At 39.8% G+C, this 14146-nt stretch overlaps 1 protein-coding gene across 2 annotated transcripts in view; it reads right to left on the bottom strand.

The window, feature by feature from the left end:
- The window catches only part of uts2r2 (urotensin-2 receptor 2), a 132796-nt gene that overhangs the window by 116020 nt on the left and 2630 nt on the right, over window positions 1–14146 (bottom strand). For both annotated transcript variants that reach the window (XM_048555145.2, XM_048555147.2), the window contains exon 2: window positions 9046–9260. In XM_048555145.2, coding sequence (XP_048411102.1) covers window positions 9046–9260 — 215 coding nt within the window. The remainder of the gene's footprint in view (window positions 1–9045; window positions 9261–14146) is intronic.

Here is a 14146-nt window from a genome sequence, read left to right on the forward strand (position 1 = left end):
ACTGAAATATAACAGAAAGGAAACCACGCAAAGAGATTTTCCTTTGAGTTAGTAATCAAGAACAGATAAACCCGGGTTAACTTCAACATGGTTTAACAGAAGCATCACAACACCTTGAAGAAACAGAAAAAACAATTAAATACGAAAAGGCACAAAATACTACAGAAAAATAGGATCTGTGAAAACAGATTAAAACATCACCGAAACTGAGTAGGTACTGGTATCTTTATCTTCTATATAACAAAAAGTGCAGGTATTGAATTGAATGTAGAGGTGTGCGGCATGGGAACTGACCCTTCGGTCCAACTCATCCATGCACATTTACCAGCATTTGGCCCATATTCCTCTGAACCCTTCCCATTCATTTACAAATCCAGATGCCTTTTAAATGCTGTAATTGTACCAGCCTCCACTCTTTCCTCTGGCAGCTCATTCCATACATGCACCACCCTCTGTGTGAAAAAGTTGCCCCTTAGGTCCCTTTTAAATCTTCCCCCTCTCACCTCAAACCTACACCTCCTAGTTTTGGGCTCCCCTATTTTTTAAAATCCAAACTGTTTACCAAGTACAGGTAGTAAACAGGCATTTTTAGCAAAAATGAAAAATGTAAATACAGCACATGGGAAATTTCACAATCCAGAATTTTAACACAACTTGGCATGTTTGGCTTTCTTCCAGAGTGTTGAACCATGAATTATATCAGTCTGTAAGATTTTACATTTCCCTTGCTCACAGAGACTGTTCATCCCCAATGAGCTCCAAGCATGTACAGTTCACTGTTATTGGGTTAAGATCACCACTACATAGGTTTGTGCTCAAATTCATTTATTCTTCCTGCGGACCGCAAGGCAACTGAACTCCTTTCATTGATTAGTCTTTTCTTCCTTTTATGGCCGAAAGGTTTTTAAAGCCCAAGCTTTATGTCACCTAAGCCTTGCTTCTTGATTCAACTTTGGCTTCTTTACAACACTTTCCACGTCACTTGTGGTCTGCAGTGGGGCTCTGGCCCTTCTCTTATGTTTCTCACTTACAAACAACAGGAATCAATATTTGTTTCTTTTTCTGTCACGCATGCTATATATACATAGTGTCCTCAACGGTCGAATTCACCTTGACATCAGTGAACACAATACTTGTGTTCGTCCTGGTTGAATTGGAATTGTAATAGCCTGTAATGTATTTGTTTTTCTACAAACTGTTAGGCTGCTGCACTTTGGGACATTGCAAACCAACTGTCTCATATTATGTACAATCTTTCATATTTAATATTTTGTAAAATATTTGATAAGTACTTATTTAGCTGAAAAGCCAGTTGGCATAAAACCTTATTTCCTAATATTAAAACAATATCTTGCATCTATTACGCTGTCATTTTTAATATTAAAATATATCTCAAAACTCTTCACAATGGGGTCATCAAAACTAGATGCAGCACCCAAGAAGAAGGTATCAGGGATTGTCAAAATCCTGGTAAATGTTGCCTTCAAAAAGAAGCTAGATAAAGAAGAGGTGGCAACAAGGGAAGGTTTTAGGACAGAATTTCACACAGTTGGGTTTGACAGTGGCTGGATGACAGCTGCCAATGCAGCAAACACGATAGAGATCAGTGTCGCAGACCTGGAGAGCTATGTACTGCTGGAGAAAGTCAGAGATATGGAAGGGTGAAGCCATGAAGGGAATTTTAACAAGTTTAAAGGTGCTGGCTGACTTTAAGGCAAAGTCAGCAAGGGCAGAGACGGGTGAGCAGGACTTCGAAGGCTATATCTGAGCTTTGAAGATGAGCATCATCTGAAGATGACAAGGATTTGGATGGGAGTTGTAGTCTCAGATGTGTTGAAACGGGGAGGAAATAAGGAAGGGCACAGTCATTGTAATAAGTAAGACATGAGGGCAGAGGTGTAATCCAAATGGAGAACAATAGCTGGGGAAGGGGTTGGAAATGGTGCCAAGGCTTTGGAGTTGGGGGCAAAGGCTAAAATCGACAGCTTTGTTTTTAACCATGTTTAGCTGCAGGAAAATGAGATTTATCCAACACTGAATATTGGACAAGCAGCATCGCAATGCTGAGGCAACGGTGAGAAAGTGGATTAGATGGTGGATCTTGATGTCATCCACACTTACAAAAAATGTTGCCAAGCAGCATTTAAGTAAGAAACAGGGTGAGACAAAGCTTAAATCTTTGGGGGAATGGTGAAAGTATGGGGAAGTGGGGATGAAAGGGAGTGCAACAGAAAGCAAATACTGGAGTTGTGAAGCCATGACTGTCGAGACAAGAATTTAACCAGGCAAGCGCAATTCAGGACCTAGACAGAATAGAGGAAACCATCTAAAAACGCAGATGGCATTCTAACCCAGTTGAGGACAATACAGAAGATGAGGACAATGAAGACCAATAATGCACCATGTTCACATGTTGTTTGTGGCATTGGGTAAGGTGGTTTCAGTCTTGTAGCAGAGCAAAACGGCCATTGGTGTAAGGCTAACAGAGCATTTGTGGGAAGACAGACATACATTTGACAAATGACAATATTTTAAAAGAACTCTGTAGAAGAAAAACACACACCTGCAATATACATGCCAACGATGTTCCAATCATCACTGCATCTTCCAGGATCAATACTCTGTCTGTCACCATTGACCAGAAAGTGAACTGGACTAGCCTTTCTATCCACAGTCAATACAAGGGAAGGTCAGAAGCTAGGAACCCTGCAGCAAGTAACTCAGCTTCTGATCCCCAAAACCTGTCCATCTTCTATAAAGCACATTTCAGAAGTATGATGGAATATTCCTGAATTTGATGGGTGCAGCTCCATCAAAAAGCTTAACAGCACCCAGGCCAAGGACAGCAGATACACGGGTACTCCAATACCTGCAAGCTCCTCTTCAAGCATTCCTGATGTGGAAACATATCATTGTTCCTTCACTGTCACTGGGTCAAAATTCTGGGACTCCCTCTCTAAGGGCATTGTTGATGTACCCAGAGCACATGGACAGCAGTAGTTTAAGAAGGGCATCACCTTGTCAAGGCAACCAAAGATGGGCAATGACTGTTGGCTCACCAGCAATGTCCACAACCCACAATGAATAAAAGAAAAATAATCAGTTGTTCCACTTTCAAACCTGCTTTCTTTTATGCTAGTCCTGGCATGTGCAAGACAAAAAGGCGTCACTTTATATCAAAGTGCCAAAGTAGTTTCTCGTCTAAACACAGTGCATGTTCACCTCAAATGTTTGTCACAGCAATTGGCCACTCACTTCTCAGCACCAATAACAAACATTCATTGCGATTTTTATACACAGGAACTAAACCATCAATCCTTACATATCTGTACAGCAGTGAATGTACGCTGTGTATCCAGTAATCTCTCTCTCTCTCTCTCTCTCATCTAGATCTTCCACAATTTTTTTGCTCAATAGACATATTTTGTTCGATGGATCATTCAAACCTGCAGCTAGGGAAGGATTAGTGTGAAACAAGTAATAGCGCAACAGCACCACCATGTGGACACTTTCTAATCTATCACTTTGCTATTTCTTCACAACATCAAAAGTAAAGGGAACAACAGAGAGAACTTTTGCAATCTGACCTGAAGTTAAAATAAAGGCTTGCATTAATTAATATCACTTTGTCGGGTTGGTAAAACAAAATATTAGCACAAGATCACATTCAATGCACCTAGGGTCTGAGATGTTCTCAGTTTTCAGGGTAGATACTCTTCATTCATTAAAACAAAGCTACAAAACTAAATTGCCTTTAATTTCTGAACATGAGTTGGAAACTTGTTTATTTCCGGAATGATAGTATCTTGCAATAACTACGTTTTTTGTTTATTCAGTCTGGTTCCAGCTCTTGATATTTGTTGTTGCAATATTTTGAGGCGTAAGTAATAGTTAACTTCTAACATCAATAATTTTTATTAAAAGACGCGCTGGAGCCAGAAGGGAGCTGGTGAGGGGCTTAAATCCTACACAGGCTCTAGTGGTTCTGTTGTAAATTGAAAGACATTTGCTGCAGAACATCTAGAAATGGCTCTAAACATTTTGAGCAGCCACTAAGCAAAGGGTAAGGTAGAGTTGACTAGCTTTCTAATTCTCTCTGCTAGCCTCTGAGGAAATTCCCCTTCCACCTGTGTCAATCATTAACAATAACTTACATTTTTACAGTATGAGAAAGATGTCTCAGGTTGCTGTGCAGGGGAAAGGGCACAAAATGCACACCAAGCTGGAGAACAAAGAAATTTGGAGCTAAAAGTAAAATGATGGGGAACAACATTTAAGGAGACAGCAACAGCAGCGATCAAAATGGAAGCAGAGTATCTAAAACAGCAGACAACAATGGTGAGTGGAAGGAAGGAGGTGCAAGCTAGACTCAAAGGAAGGGACAATATACAGAGTGACACATGATTGAAAGACATGACCATATAATGACAGACAAGGCAAGATTGTAGCAGGAATCTCGCCTGGAGTATTGAGTGCAATTTTGGTTTCTCTACCTAAGGAAGGATATAGTTGCCACAGACGGAATACTGTCAAGGTTCACTAGACTGATACCAGGAATGGCAGGAGTGTCCTATGAGGAAAGATTGGTTCAACCAGCACTGCATTCACTGGAGTTACGAGGAGACTTGGAATCAGTTTGAAAAGTGTAAAAATTTTAACAGGGCTGGACAAACTAATGCAGGGAGCATGTTTTTCCTGGGTGAGGAGTCTACAATTGGGGGTCACAGTCTCAGGTTACCGAGTCGGCCACTTAAGACTGAGATGAGGAATAGTTTCTTCACCCAAAGGGTAGTGAACCTGTGGAATTCTCTACCACAGAATGCTTTGGAGATAAGTCACTGAATATATTCAAGAAAGAAAGAGATAAATTTTAAAGGCGTCAAAGGGGAAAGGGAGGAAGCAGAAATATGGCCTTCACATAGGTGATCACATGATATATTAAATGGATAAGCAATCCTGAAAGGTCAAATGGCGTAATCCTGTTCCTAGTTTCTATGGTCGAGAGAAAGAAGGTAGTGGAGTGCCAGGGGACGAATCATCTCTTCAGAGAATCAGCACAGACATAATGGGCCAAATGGTCTCCTTCCATGTTGTAACCATTCTGTAATTCCATGCTGTCAGTCTCTATCCTTCTATCTAATTGTCATTAAGATCGGAATCAGTTACAACGTCCCATTGAAAACAGAGCAATATGGTATTAAGCCGGTATGCAAGACAGTGACAAGATTTTTAAACACTCAATATTATAAAATATTTGTTGTAACACCTGATTCCTAAAGGAATATATCAAGAGACAAAATTTTGCATTTTTAGCCTGTATGCAGTTGCAAACTTCAGTCAAACAATGTCACTGCGGAGCTACTGAACTTTTCAATCTCCAGCGGCTATAAAGATCGAACTTCTCATTTTGTATTGTAACTTTCACACACCAAGGACATCTGAAAGTGCTTCACAGCCAGGGGATTTTGTAATATTGTCATGGGTGTTACACAGCAATCAATTTGCCTACATCAAGGTCCTCAAAACAACAAATGAGATAAGTGACTGCTTTGCCTGCTTCAACAGTTTTGAGTGGGAGATAAATGTGGACTAGAACACACTGAACTTCTTTAAATAATACTACGCAATCTCTTATGCAAATCCAATCAGAAAAACGTGACTTTGATTTAAGGTCTCATCTGAAACACAGCATGTCTGACAACACACTGACGCCAGTCCAGCTTATGCACCCAAAAACTGGATTGAGATTTAAACCCAATACTTCAATTTCTTGCCTTGAAAGCAAGAGTTTCACTGCTGGGTAAATGAGGCGTGTAATTTTTCTTTAAGAAGTCATTTTTAAAAATTATTGCACCATTACAGAGCTCCCAACAGTGCTAACGGCATGTTGCAATCAAGCACTTCTCTCATATTCATAAATTTGCATTTGTACCTTTTCCACCTCTAAGTCACTACATCTTACTTTCCAGAGACTATGAAGCCTCTTACCTCATCCTATATGCTATAAAGGCACATCATATCCATAACTTTTAACTCTATAATTGTGCTGCTGTGCAAGCTTTTGGAATTTGCTTTTGTTCTTAAAAATTAACAGTAATGGGCTGAAAAAGATGGTCACTGAGGATATAGGAATGTTTCAATTTTGCCTACTGATTTCAGCTTAACTACAGAAGTGGGAAAACCCCTTCTTTCATCAGGCCTGAACCACTTTCTTTTCAAAACAAGCCAATCACATCAGTTATGAACTGCTCTTTCTGAAGAAGGATTACTGGAACAAAATGTTAACTCTACTGTCACTCCACAGATGCTGTCAGACTTGCTAAGTTTCTCCAGCGATTTCTGTCTTTTTTTCCTAATTTAAGACTCCCCTATTTCCAATTCCCACCCAAAGTAGCATTTCAATAGTAATTGGCCCAATAAGCAGAACCACCTCACCCATTCCTCCATAATAATAAAATGTGAGGCTGGATGAACACAGCAGGCCAAGCAGCATCTCAGGAGCACAAAAGCTGACGTTTCGGGCCTGGACCCTTCATCAGAGAGGGGGATGGGGGGAGGGAACTGGAATAAATAGGGAGAGAGGGGGAGGCGGACCGAAGATGGAGAGTAAAGAAGATAGGTGGAGAGGGTGTAGGTGGGGAGGTAGGGAGGGGATAGGTCAGTCCAGGGAAGACGGACAGGTCAAGGAGGTGGGATGAGGTTAGTAGGTAGCTGGGGGTGCGGCTTGGGGTGGGAGGAAGGGATGGGTGAGAGGAAGAACCGGTTAGGGAGGCAGAGACAGGTTGGACTGGTTTTGGGATGCAGTGGGTGGGGGGGAAGAGCTGGGCTGGTTGTGCATCACATTCTTAACTCTATATCCATCTCAACCTTGATTAGTCAAACCCTTCCTTCCATAGCACACAACCGTTACGTCCAGACCTTCCCCTCCCCCACTGCGCAGGTAAATTTCAGTTCCTGTACCATTTCTTCCTCACTCCTCACTAAGTATAGCAATCACAGGCTTACTTCCACACTACTTTCATCAAGTACCCCCTCAAAATCATTAAAATGAGGTCTGAGAAACCATTTCTTCCCAAAGACGAATTATCCAAACAACCTCCATCCCTGTGCCATCTGCATCCAGGCAGAATTATACTGAGAGCATGCTCGAATGGCCACCAATTTACAATCACTTGTCATCCTGCTTCCACTTTTCTTTTAATTAACATTTTGAATCTTAAAGATAAACTGAAGTAACTAATAATCCCTGGCTATTATATGTGCTTATTGAAAGACACTGCAAATACTCTGCTCATTGATGTACATGAGATCAAGAGACAGATATTGAGAGGTCTGGACAGAGAAAAGTAGATCGGAAACACGCTAAAATAAAAGATAAATGTCTAGAAGCACTAATTATAAAGTTTGTAGAGAAACAAGACTGAAATAATTCCCCACACCCACAGATTTAAACAGTCACCAGAAGTGACTACCACATTCCTCCTCACCCCACGCCAATTTCATTCTGCCAAATACACACTACCACCCCGCCCCCACAGCAATGTCAAAACAAATTATTTATCCCTATCTGTAAACTTCTTTAGAATCACCAAAGTGATGTCCTACTGAAGAGGTATGCTCCCCACACCCTGACAAATAAAACTATTTCAACTCAAACCAGATCATTCACAGGATTATCATACCACAGAATCACTTCCAACCCATCTAATCTCTATTTTCTTAGAATTACTAAATACAAGAAACAAAACTCTGCTGTTTTTTCTTGACTTTCAAACTTGGGTAAGGAATAACAACGAATGTATAGAAAAAGGAATACAGTCCAGGAAAAAAGCCTTCCTCTTACAGAAAAATGGATAGGGTCCTGGAATTCAATCTAAAGCTCTCAAGCACCCAAAATAAAATTGAACTTTTGTATTAAGTTACAAGAAATCAATTGGCACTGATGTTATTCTTAGAAGGTACAGGCATCCTTACAGCTAGAAAACTGCATATTTAACTTACTGTGAGCATCTCTAAGGGATTCTGCTGGTAAACAAAATCAATATTGTGTCATGTCCTATGAAGGCATGTCATATCCAGACCTGTTAAGCACAAACTTGTGCTGCTGTGCAACCTATTGGAATTGGTTCTTGTTCTTAAATGGATAATAGCTACAAATGATGGTCAGAGGACACAGGAATGTGTACAATTTTAGCCACTGAATTAACTTAAACTACAGAATCCTTTCTTCATTAGCCTGAACCATTTTATTTTCAAAATGAGTCAATCACATCAATTATGAATTGTTCTTTTCTTTATGTCTTATAAAAGTGTACTATTCTCTTTAATTACACTTCCCTTATGTGTGACTAGACAGTGAATAGAATAGCATTAGATTTTCTGAACAAATGCATGAATGAACAGTCATCTTTATTTAAACCCACAAAAAGCTTGCTGCTTATCATGCAAATTGTCCATACACCGAGGGGATAAGAAACACGCACATTTCAAACACAATACTCATTATAGTCAGAAAGTGAAAAGAGGTTTTCCTCTCATCCTTCTGTAACAACTGGAAAGAGCAATGAATTCAAATTGAGAATGGCAAAACCATAACTTTCAGCATCTATGAGCTAAGAGTTTTAAACTCTTGATCTTTTCATTTGAATGATTTATAGATATAATTAAAAGTAGCTTTTGTTTTCACAATGCAGTTGAATTTTTTTTAACATTCCAAGTTACATTTTCTTCAAGCGTTATGATATATTGAATCTGCAGAAACTGTATTTGAATTGAATACATATGGGATGCTAATTATACAGCTGCAATGTACTATTTGGTCAACCCATAAGTGCAATACTATAGCCAACGCCAGCTTTATGTCATGACAGTGTATATTTAGGCACTGTGATAGGTCTAATAACTGAACGCACACAGCATTAACCATTGCAAATATTTGAGCTATTTTTAACTTGGTCTCATGAACAACACACAATTAAACTGAATTAGCCTTACAAAGGCTGTACAATTAAATTGAAAACAGAACTTTGTCATTGAATAATGTACCTGGAAATCGCTTGTAATTTTCATAATCTTTGGAGCATGGTATCTCAAAAAATATTCCATCCAAAACATCAGCCTGGCGTGCAAGCACCTCTTTAAAATCGTTCTTGTGTAGATAATCCCAAAGCAAGACCACACAAAAAGCAATAAACGTGGTAGATGTCAGAATTATGAACCACTTCCACCACAGTGCATGCGTGGATTTGTTCTTTCTCATACTGTAATTAAAAGAAAATATTGAATGCATCAATAAGCTTCCATTATTCTCTTTTCAAGTTGCTAGTTCTTATGCAATGATCAACTGTGTATATTGAATGTAATCATCAATCTTTAGCTTTATATGGATTCATTTTATTCATCATCTGCAGGACTTTGCTCTTAAGTGAATAATAATTATAATAAAAAAAGGACAAACAAAAAGGGATGAGCAGAAATGGTCTTGGTGGGGGGGAGAGAAGGAGGGGGGTGGTGTGCGTGAAGCAGGGGAAGGTAGGAAGATAAAAAGACAAGGATCAATAAGATCCAAAAGGAGGAATGGCATGTGATTTTTGGAGGTTTATGGGAAAGAAGAAAAGTCTGGAGACAAGTAGTGAGACTGAAAACAAGAACAGTAGGTACAGACCCCTTAAAAAGAATGTAAATGAAATGGATGTGGGACATTATCAGCCTTCCACTCCATTTTCCTCAGTATCAGCTTATGTGGACATCCAATCAGAGCTGCACCAGACAAAACTGGGCTAACTCTAAAACTTCTAACGTTCAATGCACCTGCAAGGATCTAGGGCCAGCCTGAAGACTCTCCTCACGCGACTTCACCCAGTCTATTGGCAGAAGCTGATATGTCTCTTCTTTACCTTTTATGAAGGGACCATCGTTGTTCCTCTCAACTATTCTGTGTAATATCAAATTCTACACCCTAGTTACTCCCTGGTTAAAGAAGATTCCTCAATATCTTTGCTGGGTTTATTATTTACTATTTTGTCCTTGTTGCCTCTTTTAGACTTTCCAAAGTACAAATATCTACATCCAAATTACTGCTGACATAAGGAAAGATGCCGATAAGAAGTAGCAATATCTGTGCTGTGAACGTCACATTTTCCTGTGTGCATTTAAGTCGGGTGCTGAGTGAAGAGGAACACCAGACATCCCGCAATAATTATGTCATCAAGTATGATTTGCAGCCAATCACATTGAAAGATTTGCATAGACATATAACCAGGAAGTAAAATTCATAATTATGCTTTATCGCTAACTGCTCTACACAAGAAAGGAGGGAGAGAATGCAGGATACCATAGGCCAGTTAGCCTATTATTTATCATAGGGAAAACGCTGGAATCCATCATTAAGGAAGTTCAAGGCCAGGCATTTCAAAAATCTCAAAGCAATCTGGCAGAGTCAACATAGTTTTGTGAAAGGCAAATCATTCTGGGCTGAGTTATCAGCATTCTTTGAGGGACTAACAAGCAACATCGATAAAAGAAAACCTGCAGCTGTGGTATACTTGGATTTCCAGAAGTTATTTGACAAGGTGTCACTTCAGAAGTTACCAAACTGATTAAGAGTTGCTAAATTTGAGGAATGCACAAAAGTAAGTAGGAAAGTAAGTTCTGAAGAGGATGTGCAAAGGGATACAGATAGGTTCAGTCAACATAATATTGGAGTGTAAAGTGGGAAATTTTGAGCTTGTCCACTTTGATATGAACAATAGAAAAACAACAAATCATTTAAATGGAGAGAAACTGCAGAATTCGGTTCCCTGGTACATGAATCACAAAATGTTACTATGCAGGTACAACACGTGATTACGAAGCCAAATGAAATGGTGTTGTTTGTTGCAAGAAAAATTAAAATAGAGAAGTTTTCCACTGTCATGCAGGGCATTGGCATGATTACATTTTCAGCAATGCATAAATCTGGTGCCTTAATTAAGAACTGAGGTATTTGCATTAGAAGCGAATAGAAGGTTCAGTCAATTGCTTTCTGGGATGAGGGATTTACCTGATGAGGAAAGGCTGGACAGGTTGGGGCTTGAATCCACTGGAGTTTAGAAGGATGAAAGGTAATGTCATTGAATCATTTGATCCTGAGAGGACTTGACAGGGAAGATGCTAAAAGGAAGTTTTCCCAGAACTAGGGGACAAAGTGTAAAATAAATAAATGAATAATTTAAAGTAGGGATTGGATTTTTTTTTCCTCTGGGAGGGTCACAGGTCTGTGGAATTCTGTTCTGAGGAATACTGGATGCGGGGATATTGGATAATTTTAAGGTGGATATAGAAAGATTCTTGACTAACAAGGGACTTGAAGGGCATTAACGGTAGTCAGAAAACGAGGGATAACAGCACAATCAGATCAGCCGAAAGTTGAATTGAGGGGCTGAATGGTCTACTCCTGTTGTTAACAAGTCTGTTTTTATTTTTTGTAAGTTTGACTGGGAGCAAAATAAATACTGATTCATAGAGGTTGGTAGTTGCAATGCCGTAAACATATTTACAAAGAAAAACAATTAATTCTATTTGGAAAACAAAAAACTGTGGATTTAAATGGCCTTATTAACCAACAGAGTGACTTTTAATTCTTTATGTGTCTGCTTCCCCAAATCAATTTGCTCCTGTATCCCATTTAATATCTTTATTTGTGGCTTCCTTATGCTTCCTCCCAAACTGTACCATCTTGAACTGAACTTTATCAACAGTGGCCGATCCACCACTGCAGTATATATTTTTTTAAACTTGTTGCAGTCCACTCTGTATTAATCACACCAGTCCTTTCTTTCTTACATATGTCTGCGCATAACGTCACAAAGACCTCCCAGGTTTGCATGTGATTGTCATCCTGGTTTGAATTTGAGAGTTTGGTGCATATCACTTTAAACCAATGCCATCAAAATATGGAGTTTGGAAACAACAGCTCAGAATATTTGAAAATTAAATTATTCTACTTATGGACAGAAGGCAAAGTTAAACAGTGTAAAAAAAGACACAAAGTTGAATAAAGTAAGTCTTAAGCAGCTGCTTTACCGGCCATTATGATCAACAGTTTTTAACTAATTAGGAGTTGTTTCATTTTGAACCCTTTTGGAATGAATAAATAAATGAAACACAAAAGTAAACACTCAATTTGATGTCATTTGAAAATTTGAGAACTATATCTATCTCGCGATGGGGAACCAAATCAACAATTTAATTTGTTTCCACATTAACTCATTATTTATGGGTTCTGCAGTGCGTGCTTTTTTTTAGAACATCTCCCACTGGACCTGTTCTAATGCCTTTGCTACTCCTGCTAACTTTCTGTGCTGGACTGAAAGCATCACCTTTCCTCCCAGATTTGCTGAAATTTGCTTCATGTATTGTTCAGCTCAGCTACAGCGCCTGTGGGATTTGTAGATTAACCCACTTAGTCATCTCAGGACCCACCATACTGGAGTGGAAGAAAGTCATCTCCAATCCCAAGGACTGTCTCAAAAAAGGAGAGGCTATCTCACCTCCTGAGTTGAAAGGTGGTGAATTTAGGACTTGAGCGCAAAAACAGACTCAGGAAGCACTGCACTATATTTCGGAAGAGAGATTAAACAGAGGCCTCATTTGACTTTTCAGGTACTCAGCCACAATCCCAAGGGGCTATTCTACAGAATAGCAGGGGAGTTATCTCCAGTGTCCTCACCAATATTTATCACTCAATTAATATCACAAAAACTGGTTGGTCTCAACACATTGCTGTGTGCGAGCTTGCTGTGTGCAACTTGGCTACATTATTAGAATGACAACACTTCAAAAAATATTCCACTGAGTGCTGAACTCGCTGGGACCTCCGATGGTCATGAAATTGCTATATATCTGAAAGCTTTTTGTTTCTGCCCACTGTATTGACAGCTGTGTCAGCTCCCTGCAGTCATTCATGGGATGAAGGAGTCGCTGGCCAGGCAGCATCTATTGCCCATCCCAACCTGCCGAGAGGGCAGTTAAGAGTCAACCACATTGCTGTGGGTCTGGTGTCACATGTGGACCAGGCCAGGCCAGGTAAGGATGACAGTTTCCTTCCCTAAAGAATGTTAGTGAACCTGATGGGTTTTTCCGACAATCAACAATGGATTCACGGTCATCATCAGATTGTGAATTCCAGATATTTATTGAATTCAAATACCACCATCTGCCATTGCGGGATTCGAACCCAGATCCCCAGAGCATTATCGGGGTCTCTGGATTAACAGTCCAATGATAACACCACTAGGCCATTGCCTCCCCTGTATTTCTGGGATAAAGCTGAGAGTATTGCGGTGTTTCTCGCAGTAATATTTTAAAAATTCATAGGATCTGGGCATCACTGGCTGGGCCAGTATTTATTGTCCAGAAGGCAGTTTAGTGTCAACCACATTGTCGTGGGTCTGGAATCACATGTAGGTCATACCAGGTAAGGGCAGCTGTTCCTTCCCTAAAAGACATCAGTGAACCAGATGGGTTTTTTTTTCCCTGACAATTGACAATGCTTTCGTGGTTATCACTGGACTCTTCATTCCAAATTTTTATTGAATTCAAATTCTACCATCTACCATGCAGGATTTAAGCCTGCGTCCCCCAGAATATTACCTGGGTCTTTGGGTTAATAGTCAAACTGTAACACCACCAGGCATCACCTCCCCTAAAATGGAGTTCTGAACTGCGATGAGTGTTTTGAGCCATGACTGTAATATTATGTCTCACAGTCAGCATGCAATGTCCCTCATGGTGTTATCATTGTAATATGTCATGTGACCCAGGGCTAACAGTTCACAGAGACCATCTTACTTGGGATCACTTGAAATATGATGGAAGCACAACCAAATAGCTTAATGTAAGTCCACAAGACCATCAAAAACAGGAATAGAAGTAGGCCATTCAGCCCACTCTGCCATTCAATAGGATCATGGCTGATCCCACATTCCATGTGTCCACTTTCCTGCCTTTTCCCCAGACACTGGTGTTCCTTTAAATGTAATGTTTGTAGAAATAAATGCGGTGTAGTAAACATCTGTTGACTCTCTCAATACCATGCTATTCCTGCCTAGTTTCCTAGGTTACTAGAGACAAACTAAGAAGAGCCACATCAGATAATGTCCTGCTG

This window comes from Stegostoma tigrinum, chromosome 22 (genome assembly GCF_030684315.1).
Source record: "Stegostoma tigrinum isolate sSteTig4 chromosome 22, sSteTig4.hap1, whole genome shotgun sequence".
NCBI lineage: Eukaryota > Metazoa > Chordata > Chondrichthyes > Orectolobiformes > Stegostomatidae > Stegostoma > Stegostoma tigrinum.